At 37.9% G+C, this 26,746-nt stretch overlaps 1 protein-coding gene across 6 annotated transcripts in view; it reads left to right on the forward strand.

Annotated features, from left to right (window-relative positions):
* Nucleotides 1-26,746, forward strand: part of CTNNA1 (catenin alpha 1) — a 320,722-nt gene that overhangs the window by 159,186 nt on the left and 134,790 nt on the right. For 5 of the 6 annotated variants that reach the window (XM_020908383.2, XM_020908385.2, XM_020908382.2 and 2 more), the window contains 2 exons: nt 14,621-14,727; nt 15,826-16,021. In XM_020908383.2, coding sequence (XP_020764042.1) covers nt 14,623-14,727; nt 15,826-16,021 — 301 coding nt within the window. In that variant the 5' untranslated portion in view covers nt 14,621-14,622. Of the gene's footprint in view, nt 1-14,620; nt 14,728-15,825; nt 16,022-26,746 lie in introns of those variants that run through there. The other variant, XM_070465442.1, reaches the window with a different exon arrangement.

Below are 26,746 nucleotides of genomic sequence, written 5' to 3' on the forward strand. Positions count from 1 at the left end.
TTCATTATTTTCCCCTTTAGTTTATTTTTCTTTCTAATAACAAACTTTCTCCATGTGCCAGCATACCCCCTACCCCATTTCTAATGGAGCTTGAAATGAGCATGCATTTCTGTTTGCTTGTTGATGGACTGTCATCTATCAAGCCCTCTTTTGATTGGGATTTAATTTGTGCTTTTTCACTGGCTGCAAGTTTGGAGCAGTGCATTTAAGGCAAATACAGTTAGGAAGGCAACTTTGAGTGTTTTTCTGAATATTTGTAGCAAAGATTTGATCGTTTGGAACAAGTATTATATGAGTAGTGTGATTAGATTTTAAAATTTCTTGTCTAATTAGTGTTCCCATTGTAGTAAAAGAAGAGAGGGAATTATATTGTGGAAGTTATTTTCATCTGTAAGAGTTTTTGAAAAAGGACTTCCAGAGCTATACTGAAGAAAAAAATGTAACATTTCTGTTACATTTTTTTCTCTTTTGTGTTAAATTTTTGTGATGAAATAATCTAATCCAGTTTAATCTTAGTGTTAAATAACTGATGTTATTCCTTAATTGCTAATTTAAAGAGTAGTTCTTTTCTCGATTACTTCATTTTGGCTCTTCTACTTCATTATGTTGAGCTGTGGATTTCTTTCTCTTGTTCTGAGATTTCATTGTTATATACTGTCATAAACAAGTGGATCATCAGTTGTATTTTGAAAATGTTTTATTGCTCTGGTTTATTTTGTTAGTATTAGACATTATAAATTGAGGAGTAAGTTGGAAGCCTGGTTAATTACCAGATTACATAATCTTGTACTGGTTTATTAGCCAGGTAGAGTGCAGGCTGTTCTTGAAACTGAAAGTGGGGTCATAACTTAGAAAATGCATTCACAGAGGCCCATTTCAAGTTACATGAAAGATAGGAGCCTTTGCTAATAGTCCATTTGCCCTGTGCAGCATCGATACATGCTTTGTTTCCAAGCAAAGATGCATTGTTAACTATTCCCGTGTGATATGTTGAATATTTCATTATGTTAAATATTTCAGTATTAATCTAGACTGTTAATCATGGTTTATGAAAAATGATAGTGCACTGAGTAAGGCAGAGCTGAAAGGGTAAGTTACTATTACTGATGAGTCAGTGTTCATGGGGATTTTCTGTTCCTGGGGATCTCTAAATTGGCAAAGGTTTCTTATAATCATCTGTTATCATTTTCTTGCTTCCTTGGACCTGGGGTCATCATTTTCTCAGAAAAGCTCTGGACTGACTTTGAGGTGTATCTTTAGAAACCTGTCATTTTGCACAGAAGTGGGAAAGTGAAATGTGAGCTTGATCCCTTGGGAGGAAAGGAAAAAATTCAAGGAAATGGAATACGGCAACCCTTGAGAGAAATTTAAACTTCTTTGGAGTCATTAAGACCAGTGGAAGAGGTGGTATTTTCGAGGTATCTTTATTGAGTTAGGTTCTAAGGCTATATTTGCTGTATCTCAGTTTCAAGGAAGGATTCAGTTAAATACAGTGCATTTATTAAGCCTGACTTTAAAAGCAGGTGCTAGGGAAGATGTTAAGAATGTGTAAGTGGTACTTCCTTGGCTGTCCAGTGGTTAAGACTCTACTTCCACTGCAGGGGGCACAGGTTTGATCCTTCTTAGGGGAACTAAGATCCTACAGGCTGTAGGGTCACACAGGCTGTGTGGTGTGCCCAAAAGAAAAAAAGAGTGTAAGTCGCCATTGCTAGACTCAAGAAGTTTACAAACTAATGACGTTAACTTTGGTAATATCACTGATAGGTAAGAATTAGCAGTCTGTACCTGTTTTGCTAAAGTATTACAGGAGAGAGAGTTTTTAGTTCTTTCCACATGTGTCAGTGTTACTAGGTGAAATCTTAAAACAGTTAAGCCAATTCAGTTAATCATTTATAGAATGTTGTTAGATGAAAGTTACCATGCTCAAAAAAGGCATGGTCCCTGTGCTCAAAGTAGCTGTCAGCTTTATGGGAGATGGATATACTGCTATCATGCTATGTAGCAAGTGCTGTAATAGAGATGCTTGTAAAATGATAGGGGAACCAGAAAAGAAGGAACAGCTCTTAGAAGCAGAGGACATCTGTGTGAGCCTTGAAGGAACATGGAAAAATTTGAAGGTCTGCCCTGAGCAGCAGATCGGGGTTGCACAAAGGTCTGGAGAAGAGTTTGGTGTGCAGGCAGCTGATGAGGTTGACAGATCAGTGTGAGTAAGGTTTGTTGCAGTTTCAGCTTCATCCTGTCTTTGGTTGGGGAAGCAATCCTATGTTTTTTTCAGAGGAAAGTTGATTCCATGGTGGTGATAACTGTCTGGGGCTATCTGGAGAATGATTGGAAATGAGAAGATTCCTGAAAACAGGGAGGGTAAGTAAAGTGAGGTGCAAGGAGGGGAAGGAAGAGGAGGAAAGGGCCCTAAAGTCTCCTTCTAGGGGCCTAGTTTGGTAGAGCTTTGGTCAGTGGAGATGAGGAAAACCACAGGGGGAATAGATGAGGAGGAAAATGCTTGGCTCTGGCCTTGTGGGTTTTGAGGAATTGAACTCTCCGGTGTGTGTGTGAAGGCCTTTAGACTGGGCAAGTGCTGCTGGCCAGGATGGCACTGGCTTTTGGTTTTTAATACGGTTATTGTGGTGGGGGGGCAATTTGCCTTTTATCTTTGTGTTTCTTTGGGGGAGTGCTTTTCAGGATTTCTCAAGTATTATACATAGTAAGAATAAAATTGTAGTTTTAAGTTAAGATAATCTCTGATGTCTTCTTGGAGAAGGCAGTGGCACCCCACTCCAGTACTCTTGCCTGGAAAATCCCATGGACGGAGGAGCCTGGTAGGCTGCAGTCTGTGGGGTTGCTAAGAGTCGGACACGACTGAGCGACTTCACTTTCACTTTCATGCGTTGGAGAAGGAAGTGGCAACCCACTCCAGTGTTTTTGCCTTGAGAATCCCAGGGACAGGAGAGCCTGGTGGGCTGCCATCTATGGCGGTCACACAGAATTGGACACGACTGAAGCAACTTAGCAGCAGCAGCAGCAGCACCTGATGCCTTCTTAATTGCTTTGCTTATCTTTCAGCCTTATCTTCTGCCATTTCACTCTCTGTCTAATATTTTTCATTCACACGTGTCCTTCTTGGAAGGTGCCAAAGGTCTTTGGTCCCTTTGCACAACCTGAAACAACTGCCCTCCCTCCTATGACATCAGATCCTCAGTGATGACTCTGCCCCTTGGGGATTCCCTCCTGGGTGCTCCTCTTTGCACCGATGGATCGCTTTACAACTTTATACTTCCTGTTGTATTATAAACTGTTTTTCTTTCTAGACCATGAGCGTTTCCCTCAACTTTCTTTTTTTGAAATTCTTCAAATGTACAGAAAAGTAAAAAGTAATACAATGAGTACTTGGTTCTTCAGTTCACCTACTTTCATCAATTGTTAACATTTTTCAGATTTCCTCTATTACTATATATAAGCTTTTTATCTGAGGCATTTGAAAATAAACTACAGATACCAAGTATTTCACCCTTATGTTTTTTAGCATGTAACTCCTTTAAGAGTAAGGACATTGCCTTACTTAACCAACTATAACATAAGAAATTTTACTTTGATATAGTAACATAATTCCTTTTAAAGAGTGATCCAGGAGCCAATGTGGAGAAGGCAATGGCAGCCCACTCCAGTGTTCTTGCCTGGAGAATCCCAGGGATGGCGGAGCCTGGTGGGCTGCCATCTATGGAGTCGCACAGAGTCGGACACGACTAAAGCAGCTTGGCAGCAGCAGCAGCCAAAAGCCAATGTCTGCCGTCCCTGGGAACTTGTGAGAAATGCAGACTCTTAAATATTACCCTAGACCTACTAATTCAGAATTTGCCTTTTAACAAGATTCCTATAAGTACTGAAGTCCTGTACAATCCATATTCATATTTAATATGAATATGGGACAAGTCCCAGTGATGTTCTTCATAGGTTTTTTTTTTTTTTTTCTTTTTTTAAATCCAAGAATCAGTAAAAGATCTGTACTGAATTTAGTGGTTGTGTTTCTGGTTTTGTCAGTCTTTTTGTTTTTTCTGTGACATTGACACTTTTGGAGAGTTTAAGGCAATTGTAGAGAATGCCTACAGTTTCGATTTGTCTCATTGTTACCACTTGTGGCAAGAACGTACATATGTGATGATCTACCTTTCTCAGCATCACAACTATTGTCAGGTTGTTGCGCTTGTGGTGATGCTAATAAGTTTAAATACTTGTGATTAAGTGGCGTCTGCCAGATAGCTCTATTGTAAAGGAACATTTTTCCTTTTGTACTTAATAACTGATTGCTGTGATTGCTGTGATGATCTGGTAGGGATTTCTGATTAGTCTTTGTGTCCCTGGCACCTAGCAGGATCCTCAGGATGTGGTAATTGGTCAGTCATTGACAAATAAATGATAACCAAGTCATCAAAGGTATATGCTACAAGTTTTAGAGACACTTCTTTCTTGTTTTCTCAGTTCTGTCTCACTCAGTCTGGGTAACTTCCTCTAGTCAAGTTTGGGCATCTTTTCTCCTGGCTCTCTAGGAAAAAGTACAGTCCTCTTATTCCTCTGTGCGTCTCAGCTGGGTGAGAAGTTTCTCTGCCTTTTAGTCCCATTGTTGTCAAACAAAACCCTCTTTTCCCTTTTGTCTCTCTGTTCTCTTGAGCTTCCAGGCCAGATGCTGGCTTCATCTTTGTTTTTCAAACCATCCAGTTTCTTATGGAAACAGGGACTTCCTGTGCATCCATAATCAGTTATCTGTTGTGAGGCTTAGTGCAGTTTTCTCTTAAACACTTGCATTGTTAATGGTCTCAACCATGTGGAATGGAAGCTGAGTAAATGGACATAGATATCCGGCCCACAGTGCAGTTACTTCAGCAGCTCTGGAGCTTGTTTCTGTTTTTCTCTTCATTTGATCTCTCACCTCTTCTTCTCTATGCTCCAGGCACACTGGTCACCTCTTTCTCTAAGTCCTGGGAGATTCTGCCTTATTGCTGTTACCTCTGTGTGCAAGCCTCCTCCCCCAAATAATTCACTTGATTGGCTCTTTATTGACTTTCAGCTCAAGCCAGATGGAAAGATCCTGGAAGGATCCTACCTCATTTCATTACCATTACCCTGCTTAATTTTCTTTCTAGCACAGATACTGTTTTGTTTACTTATTTATGCTGTTACTATAGTGTAGTTTCATGAAGACAGACTTTTTTTTGGTCTCGAATAGTGTCTATACAGAGAAAGCAGTAAAATATTTGACTGAGTGGCTAAATAGTGGACCAGCCATTGTTTCTTTAGGTTTATGTTTTGTCCTTTGCTTAATGCTTTTGATAATCACTGTGTTTCCTGTGTTTCCCTGTTACCTCTGATACTCTAGAGAAGATAAGAAAATGAGAATGATGATATGTTTTATTGTGATTAAAAATAATTATAACCTTTAGCAGTAATACAATTATCATAATATTACAATGTTAGAACAAAGACCTAGCCGTGTCCTTTTTCTTCTAGCTCTGTATACCCGAGTGCCAATTTGTACTGTGTACCATATAAATGGTATAAAATGTATTTGTATATGAGTGGATCACTGGGATGATGGTTTATGTAATCCAGTACTCTGCTGTGGATGGAAACTTTTTACTGTCATTATGTTTTGGCTCTCAGGTTTGACCAAGGCTAGGTATTTTTTTTTTTGGAATGGGAGGACAGTGATTCTGTACAAGGGATTCTCCTTGTCCCTTTTCCCCCTATTCCCAACTAGTTTACATTTTAGGAGAAAGTGACAGGTTTGGGGACCTGTGGGTGCACCCATGTTTTCTCATTCACTACAGCGACTCCATGGGCTGTAGCCTGCCAGGCTCCTCAATCCATGGGATTCTCCAGGCGAGAATGCTGGAGTGGGTTGCCCTTTCCTACTCCAGGGGATCTTTCCGATCCAAGATCGTCATAGGACCACTGGGTAAACCCAGGTTTGGGGATGGATTTAGTCAAACAAACAGGTGTCAGCCAGTGTTAATCATAAGGTTTTCTTTTTTTCTGTCTTTTTTTTTACAGTAACCTGGAGATTTGGAAGTTAAGATCCCAACAGCTTTGTTAATTCTGTTTAATACAGATGTAGCCTAGCATACCTAGGACTGCATCGACTAATCCACAATCCTGTATCTTGTGCACTGTGACAGTTAGCACTACTTTGGGTACTTTTAATTTCTAAATTTCTTGATTTGCATTTAAATGAACTGTCCAACCATTGTATTAATTTAACTTAACCTTCCTGTTTATATGCAAAAAAAAAAGTTGGTATTGAGTAGCTAGGTGGGGATAGTCTAAAGCTTTGGAGCAGACACATTTTAAGAATGATGTGGCCATTCCATTGTAAATGAACATTTAATGTCTTTGGAGAAGGTATGCAGCTCTTTTCTTGAATGAGGCCATTTGCCAACAATCAGCTTCCTTCGTTCTGGAGGAGCTGTGCTTTTACTTTCTGCTTATTGCTTCTCCATTTCTCTTTCTATCATGAAGATTGCTAGTTAACTGCCCACTGTCTGCCCCTTTCTGAATTTATAGTGAACTTTTGCTTTATAGCTAGGATTGCTATTTATAAGGTATTGAAGACTGAACGACGACAGTTTAACATTTAGTTTCGCCAACCTTGATCCCCTCCTGGAAAAACCTCCGGTTGCTGTAATTCATTAAGGTTGACTAGCTCTAGTAGGTTTTGTAATAGATCTTGTGAAGGAGTGCTCTGTAAGTTAATTGGAAAACTAGAAATTGCCTAGAGTTTAAGTTATTTGTTTAGCTACTTTAAACGATGTCTGTCATTAATTGTAGAGAAGCAGAAGATATGACTAGGATTGAGGTAGGAGCTTTGTCTTGGTAGACTTGTAAATATTTTAAAATCATATTGCATAAATTTAATTCAGTTAATACTGTGTCTGCTCTGCATAAAGCGTCTTTGCTTAAAGCACCTTGCCAGCAACTTAAGGCTTGTAAAGAAGCATAAGCATAGTTGTCATCTTTAAATTTACAATACAGCTAGGGTTACCACAGTCTAAACCTGGGAAAGATTAAGTTACATTTAATGAAACAATTCAGAGGCTATTGAGAGATCATTTCAGTGAAGGGAATACTAGAATTTCAGAACTGAAAAGACTTGAAGTTTAGAATTCAACCACTTTCATTTTGTAGATGAGGAAACTGAGGATTCAGAAAGCTGAGGTAACTTGTCTGATGTCAGAGAATAAATAAATGATGAAGCTGGTTCCAGGAGCCATGTTCTTTCCAGAGAATGTGTTTTCATTAGATTTTAAATGTTCTACCTCTACTTTTTGAAATCCTTTTAGGGTTGTAGTCACAAAAGCATAACTTGATTTTGTAGTACGGTTTAATAATGTTTGAAGTCACTCATGGCAGGACCTTTTATTAAAGATGCATCACAAAGCAGTCTGCTTCCTTCATGGTTGTTAAAAGACTTGAAAACACACTGAATTGGGTTCTCAGTTTTCAAGTGTCAGTATATTTCAAGTTTCTCAATGGAAGTGAGTGAGTGAGTCCTTTGCCTTAACATCTTTAGTGGGAACCTGAATCTAGTGTATCTTATGGGGGAGGCTGAAGACATTCTCAGAGACATTACTTAAGAGGATGTGGAGTTTTGGAATGTGTAATCAGAAAGGACTTCATTGGAAAATCTTTAGTGACTGCAAAGTGGTGACCGAAAGGGCAGACATAGTACTCAGACATAATTGTCCCATACAGTGGTAAAATTTTTTGAAACAAGTTTCTAACATTAAATTTGGAAGATTTAACGTAAAAATCTGCATGTTCAGATCTCTTAAAAAATTGAACGATTTGCCAACCTTAAGACTACTGGGGTTCATGGGAAGCTGGACACAGGCTTTTCCCATTTACCAGTTCCCAGACCCAGAGAGATCAGCGTTGTTTGAATTTCGTTATTGTGCTTACACTCTGCCTTTTTTTCCCAGTTAACAAGAAACTGAAATTATTTTGTACCCCAGAGTATCAAAATTAGGGAAACAAAAGACAAAAAGACATTATTTGAGAATGTTTTTATCCTTTTTTTCAACATGTGTATGATAATCAGGGGACTCTTGTTCTTTCTCTATGGCAATTCAAATTTTTCTCCAAGTGTCTGAAGCCTTTTTACCCCATGACTGGACTGGGTCAGTCTGCCCAGGCTCACCTTGGGCAGCTTGTTCCCTCTTTGAGTTACCTCTGAACAGCTTTCCTTTTCCTTGGCAGCTTTTCTGTGGCCTGAACCCTGTCTTTCAGCTAAGGATTCTCATCCTGGTCTTCAGTTTTGCTCACTGGGCTTGAGCTATGAATTATAAAGCAATAAGAATGCATGTGTACGGTGTTTGGATCTTGATTTGTGGGTTTTCAAAACTGATCAAATCCTCAGGCTCAGTGCCTTTCCCCAGGCAGGATTGACCTAATGTTTTTCTCTGGGCTCCTTTCATGAAGACTTTTTAAAAATTTCAAGAAAAAATGAGTGTATTTCTTTGGGAAAGTGAATTGTGTCGTACTTGTTTAATAATTAAAATCCAAATGTGAAAATGTGACTACATGTCTACTTGCAAGTAGCTTCACTTGAGTTGTCTTTGGGCTCATTCCCTCTACAACTTTTGAAAGATTTTCTGTTTTGTGTTGATACAGTGGCTGGAATGCTAGGATACAGAAATGTGGGATGCATGGGGAAAATCATTCCTTCTGAAATGTCTTGACATTTCATGACATTGGCTTGAGCTACAGTTGTCAGTCCTGTAGCAATATAGACTAGTCCCATCTCCTAAGGTTTACTCATTTGGATTGATCAGTTTAGTGGACAAATAACCTTTAAAAACCAGAGTATAGACTTTACACAATATGAGTATAGAGAGAGCAAATTTGCCTACTTGAGATGAAATGAATTCCGTGGAAACTGGCATTCTTTGTTACCAGAAGGTCAAACTTGCAAATCTACATTCCTTTTGGCATCCTATTTTCAGCGAGTCTGGAATTTAATTTTGTTCATTTATTTGGCTGCGCTGGGCGTTCCTTGCGGCATGGGCTTTTCTCTAGTTGTGCTGAGCGGGGCTGCTCTCCAGTTGTCTTGCATGGGCCTTTCATTGTGGCAGCTTGTCTTACTGTGGAGCACAGGCTCTGGAGTGTGTGTGTGTCAGTAGTTGTGGCACGTGGGCTCAGTAGTTGTGGCTTATGGGTTCTAGAGTGCTGGCTCAATAGTGATGGTGCAAGGGGCTTAGTTGCTCTGTGGCATGTGGGATCTTCCTGAACCAGGGATTGATCCCATGTCTCCTGCATTGGCAGGTGGGTTCTTTATCACTGAGCCAACAGGGAAGCCCAGGTTCTAGAATTTTTGATGCTTACATAAGTCTTCATGAAATGTTAGATGATGCTTGCAGTAATATTTTCAGCAATATCTAAGGGAGTCTTATCTATTTGTGCCTCAAGCATGCATTTAGGGGAGAGGATACAGATGTTTTTACATTAAAGTTGTTAGGAGAGGACTAGTCACAGACACGTGCAGTTCTACTTTGTCCTGGTCATTATTCAAATATGAGATGTAGACATCTGTTGCTTTTCGTAGAGGGTCTAGAACTGTACTGTCTGATAAGGTAGTCATTAGTGGCTATTTAACATTAATTAAAATGGAATAAAATTTTTAAAAAATCAGTTCTCAGCTACATCAGCCATTTCAGGACGTCTCTCTCCCTCCCTCTCCTTCCTCGCCCTTGTCTCCCTTCTCCTCCCCTCTGCTTCCCCTCCCTCTCTCCTGCTACTGCTCCCTCTCCATCCCTTCCTTCTCCCTATCCCTCATTCTTCCATTCAGTTTCCCTCTGTTCCTTATCTCTCTTCTCCCTCCCATTTTTCCTTCTGCTTCCTATTTTTCATTCTTCTTTGTATATTTAATGCATTATTTTTTTTCTAAACCATATGAGAGTAAGGTGTAGACATCATTCCCATTATGTGTAATAAGGACATAGCTACAATACAATGATGGGATTTTTCAAAATTTAACATCGATATATTACTATTTACTATCTATTTCAGAATCCCTGATCAAATTATATCAGTTGTCTCAATTGTTTCTTATTCCTAGTGCAATTTTCAGTCCAGAATGACTGTGTTTAGTTTTCATGTCTTTTTTTAGCCTCTTTTAATTTGGAAGTATTTCTCAGCCTCTTTGTTTTTCCTATCTTGACATTTTTGAAGACTGTAGCTAGTTACTTTATAGAATATCCATTACTTTGAGTTTGTATGATGTTTCCTTGTGACAGGATTGGGATTATGTAACTTTGAAATACCACAGAAGGCAATGGTGTATCCTTCTCATTGCATTGTATTAGGAAGTACATCATGTCCATTTATCCCATTATTAGGGATGTTAATTTTTGTCACTTGGCTAAGGTGGTGTTTGCCAGGTTTCTGCTCTGCAGAGTTAAATACTTTATTTCCCCTCTTGGTAATCAGTAATCTCTTGGGAGTTATTATGAGACTATGTAAATACTCAGTTTCCTTTTTATTTAAATTTATTTCTAATTGGATGATAATTACTTTACAATGTTGTATTGGTTTCTGCTGTACAACAACAGTGTGGATCAGTCATAAGTATACGTATATCCCTTTACTCTTGAACTACCCTCTCCCCCCAATCCCACCCCTCTAGGTTGGCACAGAGCACTGGGTTGAATATTCAGTTTCTTAGTAAACTTTTCACCTGTTTGCTTTAGCATTCTTTGCTAATTCTTGCCTGAATATATTGTGAGGTTTCTTAAATGGTGATTTTTCTATATGTGTTACTCCTTCTCTATATGTTATCTGATTTCCTATTATGGAAGAACTTTTCCTTCTTTGTTGGTGTTATCATGGATTCATTTTATTCAGTGGATCATAGTCTGTTTAATTTTCACACAAGCCCTCTAAAGATAGTGATAGTCTTTTTTTTTTTTTTTTAAGTAAATGATAGCCTTATTTTATAAAAGAGGAAACAAGTTCAAAGTGGTTGAGTAATGATCAAGCTTGCCTTTGGATTGTATTGTCCTCTTTGCACCTTGTAAACTAAAGATTCTGTTTCTTTCATTACAAAAGCAACTTTTTTTTTTTTGTAACTTTCTAAATACCTATAATTTTATAAAATCAGAGAATACAGTTGTGAAAAAAGAAAGTTAACACTGCTCGTAATCCCGCAATCTTAAGATGTAACATCATTGTTAATGTTTGGTTTATATATCCCACTGCAGTTATACTTCATATGGTTTTTGAAATCTGCTTTCTGTCTTAAGTAGTATGTATTTTGAACATTTTCTCATTAACCTCTACAACATTTTCTTCTTTTTTAAGATGAGAAATTTCAGGTGTACCCAACCTCTCCACATGATCTACATTTAGATTTAGCAGTTATGAATATTTTTAAATAATTCGTGGTCTCTCTGTGTATGTTTACTTTTGCTGAATTTGAAAGTTGCAGTCACCCTGACATTTGATTTCTAAAGATTTCAGTACGCATCTCCTAAAAATAGTCCTTTTCTATACAGCTGCAGTTCATTATCACACCTATGAAACTGAGCAGTAATTCCATAATTTCTTTGTTGTTGTTCAGTCGCCAAGTCATGTCCAACTCTTTGCGACCCCAAGCATGCCTTTCATACTGTCCATGGGGTTCTCCAGGCAAGAATACTGGAGTTGGTTGCCATTTTCTTCTCCAGTTAATATAATATTTAATATAAAAATTTACCAGTTTTCCTACAAATGTCTTCTTAATAGCTTTTTGTTTCAAACCAGGATCCAAATGAAATATGTGTATTGCATTAGATTCTTTTGTCTCCTGTCTTTTTGTCTAAATTACGTCCCATACCCCCATATTGACTTTTTGTCTTATAAGAATGTTTTATAAGAATGCCTTATATTCCAATTGTCTGTTCCCTTGTGGTATTTGACATGCATCTGTATCCCTTCTTCTATGAAATTCAGTTCAGGTTAGGGTTTTTTAACCTGCACTGAATATGGATTGGAAAAGTTTTGTCTTTGTTATTATTAATAGGAATTTATCATTAACAATAGAAAACAAACTCCAACTTCAGTTGAACCTATAACTTTGTCCCAACAGTAGGAATCTCAGTGCTTTTCATACATGAAGCAATTGTAATCTATCTTGAGAAAGTGTGTTCATTATTACTTTGAAGTAGTTATCAGAATTCTTGACGTCTTATTTAGTATGTTAATAAAGAGCATATATGTTGCTTTTGATAGCTAAATCTCAACATATATGTTTCCTTTGTAATCCTTTGAATTGTATTTCATGCATTAAAAAAAAATTCTGAGAAAGCATCTGTAGCTGCACTGTGCAGTACTGAAGCCACTATCCTCATGTGGCTACTGAGCACTGGAAATGTGACTTGTCTGAATGTAAATATGCCTTAAGTGTAAAACACATCCTAGATTTCCAGCACTTAGTACTTTGTAAACCATCTTATGTAATCAGTAATTTTAAAAAATTAGTTACATGATGAAATGATAATATTCTGGATATACTGTGTTAATAAATATTATTGAAATTAATTCATCAGTTTCTCTCTACTTTTTAATGTGGCTACTAGAAAAATTTAAATTGCATAGGTGGCTTTTATTATATTTCTACTGAACAATATTAGTCTATAAAATTCACTAGACTGCTTAAGGGATCCATACATTGAGAAAGGCTTAGAATCCCTATGCAGAGGCTTCATTAGACTCAGGTTAAATATTTAATTTTCATTTTGCTCTTGGACAATTAACATTGCTCAGTTTATAGTAATACTGGGGCTCTTGAAAAACATCTGAAACTTTTTTTTTCATTAAGAATACTTTTTAGGGAATATAGGGCACTTCACATGCCAAGGCATGGCATGTGAGGCATATAATAGAGTTGCATTACTAGCAATGCCAAGCTTTGTTCTAAGGAGATGGCCATTAGATCTCAATGTTGTAAAGGTATGTCTTGCCCCCTTTGTGATTAGTTAAGTAAAACCGTCGGGTGATACTTTGGCACCTTTCAAATAGTCTGTTCCCCAGTAATCTAACCTAATGGTGTTAATATCCACTGATAGCCATAGTTTGAATCAGTTATTACATTGGGGTTTACAAAATAGTCATTTTCTAATTCTGTTGTACATTTATGGTGAAATTTTTTCACCCCCTTTCTTTCCTTTTGAGGATCCTTAGGGCTTCCCCTGTGGCTCAGAGGTAAAAATTCCACCTGTAGTGCAAGAGGACATGGGTTCATTCCCTGGGTTGGGAAGATCCCCTGGAGGAAGGCGTGGCAGCTCACTCCAGTATTCTTACCTGGAGACTCCCATGGACAGAGGAGCCTGGTGGCCTATGGTCCATAGGGTTGCAAAGAGTTGGACACGACTGAAACGACTGACCATGCATGGTCATAGGATAGCTGTCCAGTAGGCAGTTAAAGTCATCTTCTTGCTATTCAACTTATGAATTTAGCCAGTGGAACCCTTGGTTCTTGTATCTTTTTAATATGCTCTTGTTAGTCATTGTGTCTTTCCTTGCTTTCTGCACAGTAGGATATATCAGACCTGGAATATACCTTTTTAAAAAAATTTTTTTAAAGGAATTAGTACTTAATAGAAAGAAAGACCTGGGCAGTGAGAACGCTATTATTTCTTCCTAAATTTTGTTAATGTAGTTTTTTAAGAGCAGCACAGTGTCCCATTTTGTGATTGTGTGATTTATTTATTCAGTGGTCTATTTTTTGAAATATAGGTAGTTTCCAGTTTTTAATGATTATATAGTGCTTTTATAAACATCATTGTACCCAGGTTTTTCCATGGACCTTCATTTTTCCTTTAGAGTGAAAATCAAGAGGTAAAAATTCATAAGGATGCACCCTTTTAAGGTCTGTATTTCTATGAACAGCTTGTTTTTATTAGTGTTTACCTCATCTACATACCTCACCTGTTTTTCTGTTTAATCTTTGAGGCACTACTTTTAGAAGCAAACACCAACTGCCTGGTATTATGGCTGAAGTCTTTCCCCTTAGTCTTAAAGCTTCTGTCTAATGGAAGTTTACCTCGACAGTGATACAGTGATACTTGACTAAGTGTGACTTGAAATTTCTTCAGGCTGTGAGTGACAGTAGCTGTAGGTGCAGAAGACAGTAGACTGAAGTGTTAGGTTTTAATACAGTAAGATAAGATATTCTCTAAGAATCCATCAGAAAATGAAGTGAGGTTTACCTTTTAGATAATAAGTGTATTATAACTATTGTGGAATAAGACAAATCAGAATCTTCTGTATTAGCCTTCTTTCCCTTCAGCTTTTCATCCTGATTCTAGGTTAGTATGAAAAAACTGGAGGTAGAATGCCTTGGTGCCAGAGAAGCCCGAGGGGAAAAGCTCATGATTGGGAATGCCCTCTTATAGTACCCATAATGTTTGTAAGTTCAGAATCTTATGTGTAAGGGGTTTTAAGAGTTACTGGGCCCTCATGTGCAGGCTGGTAAGAATTCCTTTCATCTTGTGGTGATTGTAACTTTCCTGGTGTAAAAAAGTCCTTGAGTAGGAGAAGATTTTTTGTGTTTCATATGTGTGTTTGCTATTTGCTTGACTGGCTGTTTCTCTTTCAGAAATGACTGCTGTCCACACAGGCAACATAAACTTCAAATGGGACCCCAAAAGTCTAGAGATCAGGACTCTGGCAGTTGAAAGACTGTTAGAGCCTCTTGTTACCCAGGTAAGAATCTGCTAACACATACATAGTTGTTGTAACATGATTCCATAACATTCCATGGTTCCATGACCTGGGTAATAAACACAGGGCAAAGTTGTTTAGTTCAAAGTCTTAATTTGAATCGTTGAGTTTAGGCTGATGGTAATGAGACAGTTTGGCGCCACTAATAATTAAATATTTATGTGTGGATTCATTTAGCCTTTTAGAAATATATTTGCTGCCATTTTCTTCAGTTTTGATTGGCAGTAATAGGGGCTAGGGGTATGCAGTGCATACCACTTAATACTTAAAAGTATTTCTAAGAAAGATAGGATATGGAACCTTGACTATTAAGTCTGTTCATCTCGCTTAATACACCTTTTGTTGTCCAGGATCAGTTAGAAGATTGTTTAATTTGAGAGCGTAGGTTTGGTATGTTCTGTTACAAATTCAGATATCACAATGTGATGACATTTCATTAAACTGTTAGCAACTTGCTGTGCACGTGTAGTGTTTTGGCACATTTTGGCCAAATGTCTGTGTCTGAGTGAGGGAGACAGACATTGTACTTGAGCACGAAAATGAGAGGTAGTGGCATGATTGCAGTCACCATCTGCAGTGATTTTGGAACTCAAGAAAATAAATATTTTAAATATAAATAAAGATATTTTAAGTGTAAATATAAAATATTTTAAAATATAAATAAATTATTTTTTTGGGCTCCAAAATTCATTGTTAACCTCTTTCTAAACTTCTTGATGACATAATAGAGACGTGTAATTTGTTTGTTGTTAGTTTTTAATCTGTAAAATGAAGCTTAAAAGCCTAATGATCATGTTTGAGAAATTAAAACATTCATTATGTTTCTTAACTTACATATTGAGATAGCTAAATTATTTTGGAAATGAAATATGGAGTATCACTGCTGAATATTTTAAATATGGAGAGAGTTTTATCTTATTTGTTAATAACTTACTAGACTGTCATAAATGTGATGTTTCATTTTACTATGAGTAATTTATTCTTGCTATCTGTAAAGATGTTACTCTTTGTGGGTTTTTTTTTTTCCTTTCTTTTAATTTTGGTTGGCTACAGTTTAATTTTCAAAATTGAAACGTTTAGGTTACAACCTTGGTAAACACCAATAGCAAGGGGCCCTCTAATAAGAAGAGAGGTCGTTCTAAGAAGGCCCATGTTTTGGCTGCATCTGTTGAACAAGCAACTGAGAATTTCTTGGAGAAGGGGGATAAAATTGCAAAGGAGAGTCAGTTTCTCAAGGAGGAGCTTGTAGCTGCTGTAGAAGATGTTCGAAAACAAGGTAGGTCAATGCCACTTTTCATATGGAGAGAGCCAGGTTTTTCTAGAAAAATAATCCTTGAAGGTGACTTTGCGGTCAGTATTTTCTTTCTTATATGTTGCCAGTTGCTCAAGTAACTACGAATATTCACTTATTGGAAATGTATTAAGTTGTACTGGCTTAAGCTTTAATCAGGAGTGATTAACAAAGGAACATCATTTTTGGAGAATCTGAATCCAGTTCTCTTCAGTGTTCCAAGTAATAGTTGTAGGAATGTTGTAGCACAATTTGATGGGAAATATATGGGGCAGAAGTTCATCTTTTATCCTGTCTAATATATGTTAGTGTGTGCTAAAGATAAAGGGATGATAAAATAGAAAAATGTTTAGCAATTCTGAAAATAACCTTGACAGTGTGTCTTTCTGTCAGACTGATAGGTCAAATCAGCCATGCATATTTGCACTGACTTGAGATTAAAATAATTTAAATGTGAGCCTAAAGGAAACATGTTTTGGGAAACTCAGAAGTAATAAGAAGTGAAATGGTAACCCACAGCTTACCACTGGTTACTGTTAGAAAAACTGCCATCACTATGATGCAATAATCATGATAAGAGGACTTTATTTTCTTAAACAAATTATTTTATATTGGAGCATAGTTGATGAACAGTGTTAGTTTCATGTGTACAGCAAAAATATTCAATTATACATGTATCTTTTTTAAAAAATTCTTTTTCCATTTAGGTTATTACAGAATATTGAACAGAGCTCCCTGTGCTCTATAGTAGGTCCTTTTTGCTTATCTAGATAAGAGGACTTTAAATCTGAAAGAATAACTTCTTGAAACCTGTAGTTTTTTGTTAAACTTCTGGTCCAGCAGGAGGACCTCAACAGAAACATAGGTTTTTTTTTGTTTTTTTTAAGGGCTGTTGGCTGTCAGCTGAGGCGATCTGACTTCATGCTCTGCGTGTGTTCTGCTGGCCTTCGGGAGTGCCTCAGTAGCCCTCTGGCTGATGGCAGTACGCATAGTCCAGTGGGGGCTTAAGTCAAATTCATCCCTGTGACAGTACCCAAAAAGGGCAAGGCATTAAATGGAGATGCTATCTCCTATTGTTCTGAGTTTGTGAATAAATATTTCTAATACTGAAAATGGTGAGATTACTTAAATTCCATAATCCTAGCTGAGTGGATGTGTTAGTTTTCTCTGGCTGCTATAGTAAATGACTACTAACTTGGTAGTTTAGAACAACAGAAATTTATTTTTTTTGGCATTCTGGAGTCTAGATAGCTGAAATCAAGGTGTCAGCAGGATTCATTCTTTCTTGGGGCCTTAGACAAAGACTGTTCCATGTTCTTTCCTGGCTTTTGCTTGTTGCTGGCAATCCTTGGTGTTCCTTGACAGGTAGACAGGTCCCTCCAGTATCTGACTTTTTTTGTCACCTGGTATTCTCCATGTGTCTGTGTTGCCAAGTTCCCTCTTATGAGGATGTTGGTCATTGAATTATGGTCCACTCTAATCCAGGATGACCTCATCTTAATTTGGTTATATCTAAAAGGACCCTCTATTTAAATAAGGCCACATTCACAGATTCTGGGAGGATGTAAATTTTGGTGGGGGATACTGTTCAACCTGGCAGAGTGAATTTTGAATGAATTTAAAGTGATTTAATTGTCTGATTCAGGACCATTTTTGAGCTTTTTGTTGAGGAAATCAGGATGACTGTTATTTCTCTGCCCTCAATGAGAAAGTTTTGCTTCCTTGGTCTTCTTGCTTCCCGTATTGAAACGGTATTAACAGGTGAATTTGGTCAAGTGTTCATGGGTCTACAAAGACATTTATTTTCAAAATAAGTTGAATTGTAACAAATAACTTTTTTCCCCTACTATATATGTTTCTTGTTCCAGAAGTTACTCTGATACACATCTGTTGCAATCGTGATATAATACACCCTCCTAAGCACAACCCCACTCCTCCCAATTGTGAATACATATCTAAATTTCAGTTTCTGTTATTTTTGTTTGTATCTGAGAAAATTTTTTTATGTGGCACTGAATCATAAATGCTTATCTGTTCTGGTACAGCTTTGCAATTATTTTTGATGTGTTCATGATCTAGTCTCCATAATTTTCCTTCTCTTTGCAGGAAAACAGAACTAAAACTAAAGCAAATGTATAACTGCCTCCCATCATTGTTACTGTGTCAGATGTGAAAAACTGAAGTGCTTTGCCTTTCTTCTGTTGGCTTACTTTTTTCTTTGGTGATTGTTAACAAATAGTGATGCAGTCTCTCTCCTATGACAAATAGAACAAAATACATGGTATGATAATGGTTAAGCACAGATTCTTGAGTCAACCGAACCTTGTAGGTTATGTTGTTGAAGCTATTTACTCATTTGAAACCCTGAAGTGATGTTTATATATGAAGATTCTTTAACACCTTTTCCTTTAAAAATGAGGCCTAACTTTGATTTTCTTGAATATGTGTTGTACTTAGAGACCCTTATTTAGTTCTATAAAGAATAGAATATGGTGTGGAAGTTAAACTATCTACTTTCGAAGCAAAGTCATAAGGAGAATGTTGTGTTTTCCTATCTCTTTCTCATGGATTATTGACTCGGGGGTGGGGCGGGGAAGCTGGCTAGGTTATGAGGACATTCAGGAGGTCTTGTGGAGAGGATCTGATGTCTCTTGTACCAGTTTACCAAGTATGTAACCAGGCCTCCTTGGAAGATCATCCAACTACAGTTAAGTTTCAGATGATGGCAGCCCCAGCCAACCCTGAATTCCTGACCCACAGAAAACTTAGTGAGATAATGTTTAAGATACTTATTTGGGGGTAATTTATTGTGCAGGAATATATAATTAATACAAAAACCTCTCCCAGGCCTGCTTTCAGCAGTCCTGAGCACTTATGGAAAACTCTGACCTAACTGCTCTGAATTTTACTGGTACATAAAATATAGAGTAATTATGATTTATCAAGAACTCTGTAGTGGATTGACTAATGAAGTAGAGTTCTTTGCATTTCAAGTCTGTTGCTTATCCATTGGAACATCCTTTAATTGCTAAAGGATATATAAAAAGATGTTTTTGTTCTGAATCAGTGTGGGCTACTTTCATCCAGTACAAGTTGGCCTTTTTTTTTCCCCATAAAGGGCCAAGTAGTAAGGATTTTAGACCTTATTGGCAATAAGGTTTCTCTTAACACTATTGAGTTCAGCAGTTGTGTTGGGAAAGCAGCTATTCAGTGTAAAAACAAATGGGCATGGCTTTGTTCCAGTAAAACTTATTTATGAAAACAGTGGATTGGCTAGACTTGACCCACAGGCCATAGTTAGCTGATCTCTGATCTCCGGCTAAAGATGTGAGCTTACTGTCTTGAATAAATAGTTGATTTAGGTTCTTATTCATAATACTTTTGAGCCAAAAATTGAACCTTCTATGTCTTTTGAGCTTGTATAAGCCCTGTCTGTGCTATTCTGTGCAATCATTAATAATCAGAGACTTGAATGTATGCAGTTTTTCAGCATCACTTAATTTTCTTTTTGTATTTGCCCCTGATTACATGAATAATAAACACAAACATTTGTGAGGACACTAAAACCTTATCATAACACTGTCAGTGGGTGAAACATACACATACATAAATGCAGGGTTGCTTTACCTCAAGACCAGGTGAGTCTCCTATGGTGGATGGGAGCCAGGTATCAATTGCATGGCCTCAAAACCCCTGTGAAACAGGGGTTTTGTTGTACTGCTTGTCAGTCCAAATTAGTTGTTAACTACCTGATATGGGCTGAAGCTTACATGTGTCTCCTAGAGATGTGTTTTTGGGGACCCTGCCCACCCCCACATTTCCCACTCTGATTAGGTCATTCTTATCTTTATACTTTTTCTTCCTAGCTCTTGGCACAGTGATAGTTAAATAGCTGGTTATCTTCCCCTCTTCGGCTCCAGCAGCATAGGCTCTGTGATGGTCTGACAGCTGTTTTCTGTGGCAGCTATCATGGTACCTGTCTATGATAGGCACTTAAATGTTTGAGGAAGGTAATTGACCATGTTCTCCAAAGAAGTATGTGAGAAAAGGTGTTTCTTAAAAATTAAGATGTTTTCGCCCCATGTCAGATGTAAGTACGGGGATACTGGTGGAGAATCTTACCTTTAAAAAAAAAAAGATAATTCACTTAACATAAAATTCACCATTTTAAAATGTATATGATTCAGTGGTTTTTAGTATATTCATGGAATTGTGCAGCTTCACCATTATTTAATTCCAGAACATTTTCGTCACTCCCAAAATAAATCTCATACCCATTAACAGCCTTTCCTTATACATACGTACTTTAACAATACCTGCGTGTTGCAAAGAGTATCTAAAAGTATTTCATGGATACTTCACTAGGGCTCTGATAAGAAAAAGAGGGCTCTTAACTGGTTAGGGGACATCCAAGAGGCAGAGATGGGAAAGCCTAATTGACATTTGTTTGAAAAGGGGGGAGGCATTTTAAAAGGAGGACCAGTGATGATAGTAATAAATAGGAAGTTAAGTGATGAGGAATGGTTTCTATTAGAACAGTGTTTTTTAATCCATTAGCTACAATTTACAGTAGATCTCAAAGGCCAAGAACAGAGACTTGCTGCTGCATCAGTAACTTTTTCCCTACAGCTCATGGGCATTTCTGGGTGAATGAGGGAGAAGGTCCCAAGAGTCTTAGGTACACCTTTATGTATTCTTATATCCTCACATGGCTTCTAAAGATACTCTTCTCAGCAAAGGGGCAGCTGATTGGTGTGCTGCAGGTTCACAACAGTGGATTTCCTGGGGAGAAGCTTGTGTTAGGCCAGAGTCGGGAAAGGGCTGGGTGACCATGTGCGGTCTCTCGTGAAGAGAGACCGTATTGGGGAATTCCCTGGAGGTTCATTGGTTAGGACTCTGCTTCCACTGGAGGGGGCCTGGGCTTGATTCCTGGTCAAGAAACTTAAGACTGAGCATGTAGTGCAGAGTGGCTAAAATAATTTTAAAAAAGGAGAGAGAGACTGTCTTCTGTCAGACAGGAGGGTGTTTTTACTGTTTTTTTGTCTCGGAGCTTATAATTAGGACATACGGACATAAAAAATTAATAGCATGAATAGCATGCAAAGAATGGAATGGAATAGGAAGGTGCGCATGAGATTAGAAAAGCTTCCTGAAGGTGTACTGGATCTTGAAAGGTAAAAGAAGGGAGGGAGAAAAAGTCATTCAGGTAAGAAGCAGCAGACAAAGCAAGATGTGCACGGGGAACAGTGAAGGCTCTGACTGGAGAGGAGTGCTGGGAGGAGAGGTTGGATACAAAAGAGCTTGGAGCTAGGTTTTAGAGGGTGACTTAGAATGTCAAGTGAAGAAGGACGCACTATCAGGGAAATGATTCTGAGTTAGTTCTCTGGCTGGAATAGGTCTCCCAGGTTCAGGTTCCCATATACTTAAATGTGTCTAGTGACACAGGACTTGCACCTCTGGAAGCAGCTTTTTCCAACATTGCTTTGTGTTTATTTTTAACGCCTTTTTCTTCTTAAATTAAACTGAAATATGTCTCCTTAACTTTGTTCCTGTTTTAAGAAGTTCTACCATCTGGATAACATGGAATATGAAAAGGAGTGGTGTTTAGGGGAGATTAGTTTCTCAGGTGTGTACAGGAAGCCTTAAGGGGGTTGGGGGAGAGCCTGGAGGCTGGACTAACAGTCAGGAAACCATTAGGGTCGTGGGAGGTGAGATGGTGCTGTTAAGGAAGGGACTGCTGCAGCAGATCCTGGAGAGGGAGAATTGGCCAGTTGTCATGCAGTCATGCGGTTGCCAGGAGTTGGACACGACTTAGCAACTGAGCACACACGCGTGCATGCAGTTTTACTGCCAGCTTGGCCTGTGTACTTGGCTGCTCCTTATAGATAAAGCTGAGGGACCTGGTATGTGAAAAATTAAAATGCCTTCCTCAGACATGAATCACTTAGGGTATATATTGAGGCAGTGTGAGCTACTAAGAACTCCAGGTGAATTACCTAACATTAGCGTACTCTCATTAACTTGAAGCCACTCTGAGATCCTGCTGTGCAGTCTTCTGTCAGATTAAAAATTACATTGTTTACTTCAGTGTGTATTTACACTAATAAAAAGTTAAGTAACTTTTTTTTAAAGCTTTTAATTTTGATTAATGAAGTGAAGTGAAGTCGCTCAGTCGTGTCCGACTCTTTGCGATCCCACGGACTGTAGCCTACCACAATCCTCTGTCCGTGGGATTTTCCAGGCAAGAGTACTGGAGTGGGTTGCTATTTCCTCCTCCAGGGGATCTTCCTGACCCAGGGATCGAAGTAGGGTCTCCCGCATTGTAGGCAGACGCTTTACCGTCTGAGCCACCAGGGAAGTATTTTGATTAATGGGGAGTTGCAAATATAGAGTAGTCCAGTGTACCATTTCCCCATTTCCCCAATGGTTACATCTTATGGAACTATAGTACTATGTCAGCAGCAGGAAATTGACTTTGGCACAGCAGTTCTCTCGTTTTAACCTGTGAAGATTTGTACAACCACCTCTGCACAACTATTCGATCACCACAAAGCTCTTCCTCTTGATACCTGTTACAATCATACCCATGTTGCTTACATTCCCCATCATCCCTCACCCTTGGCATCTAATCTGTCTCCATCTCTAATTCTGTCATTTCAAGAATATTGTATAAATGGAATCATATACAATGTATGATCTTTTGAGATTGGCTCTCCCCACACCCCCACCCCCTCAACACACACACACAACTCAACATGCTGCCCTTGAGAGCCCTCCAGTTGGTATATCAATAGTTTGTAGCTTTTTAATTACAAGGAGGTATACTGTGAGTACTCCATGATTTCGATGTAGCCTGTCTTTTCATTCTCTTAACAGATCTAAGTTTTAAATAGCATACTAAGTTTTTAATTTTGGTGAAGTCCAATTTATTGATCCCCCTCTCCCAATGTATGGATCATACTTTTGGTGTCATGTCTAAGAGTTCTTTAACAAGCTTTATTTAGCTCATGAAGATTTTCCCCTATTTTCTTTTAGAAATTCTATGTTTTACTTTTAACTCTTGGGCTCATTTTGGATTATTTTTGCATGGCATGTGAGGTTTAGGTTGAGTTCTTTTTTCCTTTGTGAACATCTAGTTGTTCCAGTATCGTTTGTTGAAAAGACTGTTTTATTGAGTTGCGCACCCTGTTAGAAATCAGTCAGCTGGGGAAAAAAATCAGTCAAGCTGTACTTCTGTGGGATTATTTCTGGGTTCTCTATTTTGTTCTATTATCTATGTGTCTCTCCCTCAGCCAATGCTCACAGTCTTTATTGCTGTAGTTATGAGTCTCAAAATTGGGTTGAGTGATTTCTCCCTCTTTATTTTTTTTCTAAATTGTTTTAGCTAGTCTAGTTTTTTTTTTTTTTTTTTCTTTTGCTTTTCCCCGTAAATCTTAGATAATCTTGTCTATAGAAAATCTGGGATTTTGATAGGGATTGCATCACACTTTGGGGAGAGTCGACATTTTTACTGTTGAGTCTTTTATGAACAAAATACATTTTTGTCTATTTATATCTTTTTAAAATTTCTTTCATTGGTGTTTAGCACCATGTATATATACAATACATATATCCTCTATATTTTATTAGATTTACATTTTTGGGGAGTTATTATAAATCGTCTTTATTTAGTTTTGTGTTTCTTTTTAATTCCTTGGCTACATATATGCCTTTTATTTCTAGCTTATACCATTTTACTGTTTTCTTTTAAAAATTTTAAACTAATTACAGGCATTTTTTTATGATTTAGTATAACCTTGGTATTTATAATCTTTAAAACTATATACTTTCTATTGTATCATTTCCCTATTTTTGGACTTAGTTATTTTTATGTTTTTGATATAAAAATGATGTCGTAAGTGAACACTATACATGTAATGTTTTCCCTTTAAAAAATTTATATCTTTAAGATACATTTCCTGGAATATGAATATAGGGCTCACAGATCTTTTAAAAAAACATTAAGAGTATATAAAGAAAGCTGAGCACCAAAGAATTGATGCTTTTGAACTGTGGTGTTGGAGACTCTTGAGAGTCCCTTTGACAGCAAGGAGATCCAACCAGTCCATCCTAAAGGAAATCAGTCCTGAATATTCATTGGAAGGACTGATGCTGAAGCTCCAGTACTTTGGCCACTTGATGCAAAGAGCCGACTCATTTGAAAAGACCCTGATGCTGGGAAAGATTGAAGGCGGGAGGAGAAGGAGTTGACAGAGGATGAGATGGTTGGATGGCATCACTGACATGATGGACATGAGTTTGAGTAGGTTCTGGGAGTTGGTGATGGATAGGGAAGCCTGGTGTGCTGCAGTCCATGGAGTCGGACTGCAAAGAGTCGGACACGACTGAGCAACTGAACTGAAGAGTATATATTTACATCATATATAGCAAAGTATATAGATTGGTGTACAGTTTGAAGGAATTTCCAATATATGTGTACTCATCTAACTACCATTCAGAGAGTTTCCTCAGGGACATAGATTTTAGGACTTTAAAATGTAGCCCTAAATTGTTCTCTAATAGGGCTTCCTAGGTGGCACTAGTGGTAAAGAACCTACCCACCAATGCAGGAGATGTAAGAGACACGGGTTCAATCCCTGGTCGGAAAGATCCCCTGGAGGAGGCCATGGCAACCCACTCCAGTATTCTTGAATCCCATAGACAGAGGAGCCTGGTAGGCTACAGTTCATAGGGCCACAAAGAGTCAGACTCAACTGAAGCGACTTAGCATAGCACAGTTCATACGGGGTTATATCTCTCTGTCTTGCTTAATATTCATATAACCTCACCAATTACAAGATACAGAAACTCAACTCAAACTTGTTTAAACATAAAGAGAGTTTTGAGGTCTTTGTTGTTGTTGAGTTGTTAAGTCGTGTCTGACTTTGCGACACCATGGACTGTAGCCCTCCAGGCTTCTCTGTCCATGCAGTTTCCCAGCCAAGAATACTGGAGTGGGTTGCCATTTCCTTCTCTAGGAGATCTTCTGACCCAGGGATTGAACCTGTGTCTCTTGCTTGGCAGGTGAGTTCTTTACCGCTGAGCCACCTGGGAAATTCTTAGGAGTTTTAGTTTGGGAATTCCCAGAGTAGATCCAGAGTTCAAGCACAGCCAGATGTGACTGACTGAAAGGATGCATGATTTTCTTCATCATTTGCCTCCTTGTGTTTACCTCTATTTCCATATATACATATTGGATAAGATGCCCACCTTTAGTTTGAAGTGGTCATACTAGTTTTTTCATCTCAGCAGATATAACTTTTCTTAGTGTTTATATCTTATCATTAGCTTTGCTTTGGTTGTGCTCGGCACTGAAACACTTCCTACTGCCAAAGGAGATTGTTTAGCCAGTGTAGATCACATGTTCACCCCGGGGCACAAGGAATGGGGGACCTCCCCGTTCTCTGGAGGAATGCAGAATATAATATTAATAATATGATGTTTAATGAAAGCAAATTATCCTTCTTGACAAGTAATGGGATAGTTCATTAATATTTTTTGCTGTCTTTAGAGGTGTAAAATGCTACTTTCTTTTTAAAAATTCACTTTATTTGCAGTAATTGATGTTGACCATTTCTTTGTGTGTATGAATATATTGAAACATGATGGTGTTTGTGAGTCTTTAGGGCAGTGATAAGTATTTATAAATAATAGTGCTCCTTTGCAGATTTGTTGAATCCCTGTTATTTTTCTTATTGACTTGCATTCTGCCAAGTTTTCAAAAATTGAGACTTGGCTTATTGGCCTGGAGATGCTAATCTTCTAGGTTTCTCATTGCTAGTCTGTTGGTATGCAGAGGTAACATTAACTTGGAGCTGAGAATCAAGACATGATTATGTCTGTCTGTAATGATATTAATAGTGGGACCTGATTTATGGTAGTCCTTGAAGAGGTGGTTGAGTTCTGTTGAATAGAGCAAAGACTGCAGCTAAATCCATGGCTCTTACTGCCTCTCAGGCAATTTGCTTTGATTTTTGTTCTATGACCGCCTTGCTACTAACTACACCCAGTCACCTCTCATGTATGTGTTATTATTTACATGGTGAACAACATGAAAATATCTAGATAATTCACTGCAATAATCCTCTCCAGTATTTGAAATTTGGAGATTTATTTTCTCTAATATTGGAAAACCATTTAATAGTAACACCTTCATACCCCTTCTAAGTGGATAGAAGGTGCAAATAAGTAAATTTTTTTTACTAAATGTCCTTGTTCAGTAAACAGAAAGCAAACATTTTAATGTTTGGCTTATAGTTTTCCACCTTTCATGTCTGTTTATGTCAGGCAGTATTTGTGTTAAGATTTTTGGGAGGCTTTTCCAGTTCTGGTTTTGAGATCATTATTCCTTTTTAGGTAAACTTTGATTATAATGCAAGCCCATTGTCCTTGAGTAGAAGGACTTCAGCTTATGAGAACAGTCAGTGTTGTTCAGTACTTAGTTGCAGTTGTTACAGGAACTTTCTTTTCTGTAGAAAGTGTCTTGTCACTTAGAGCAAGAAAGCAGTGTTTATTGGTCTTCTAAAACAATAGTTAAAGCTGCTGAGTTTACCAGCTTCTTGTGATCATAGCAGTTATAGTTCATTGGTGACGTGGACTTGTTGCACAGATGTCTTCTTAGCCTTTTAAAATCTTGGAAGTACAGAAGTACTTGATAAAACTGTCTTTTAA

This window comes from Odocoileus virginianus, chromosome 3 (genome assembly GCF_023699985.2).
Source record: "Odocoileus virginianus isolate 20LAN1187 ecotype Illinois chromosome 3, Ovbor_1.2, whole genome shotgun sequence".
Classification (NCBI taxonomy): Eukaryota; Metazoa; Chordata; class Mammalia; order Artiodactyla; family Cervidae; genus Odocoileus; species Odocoileus virginianus.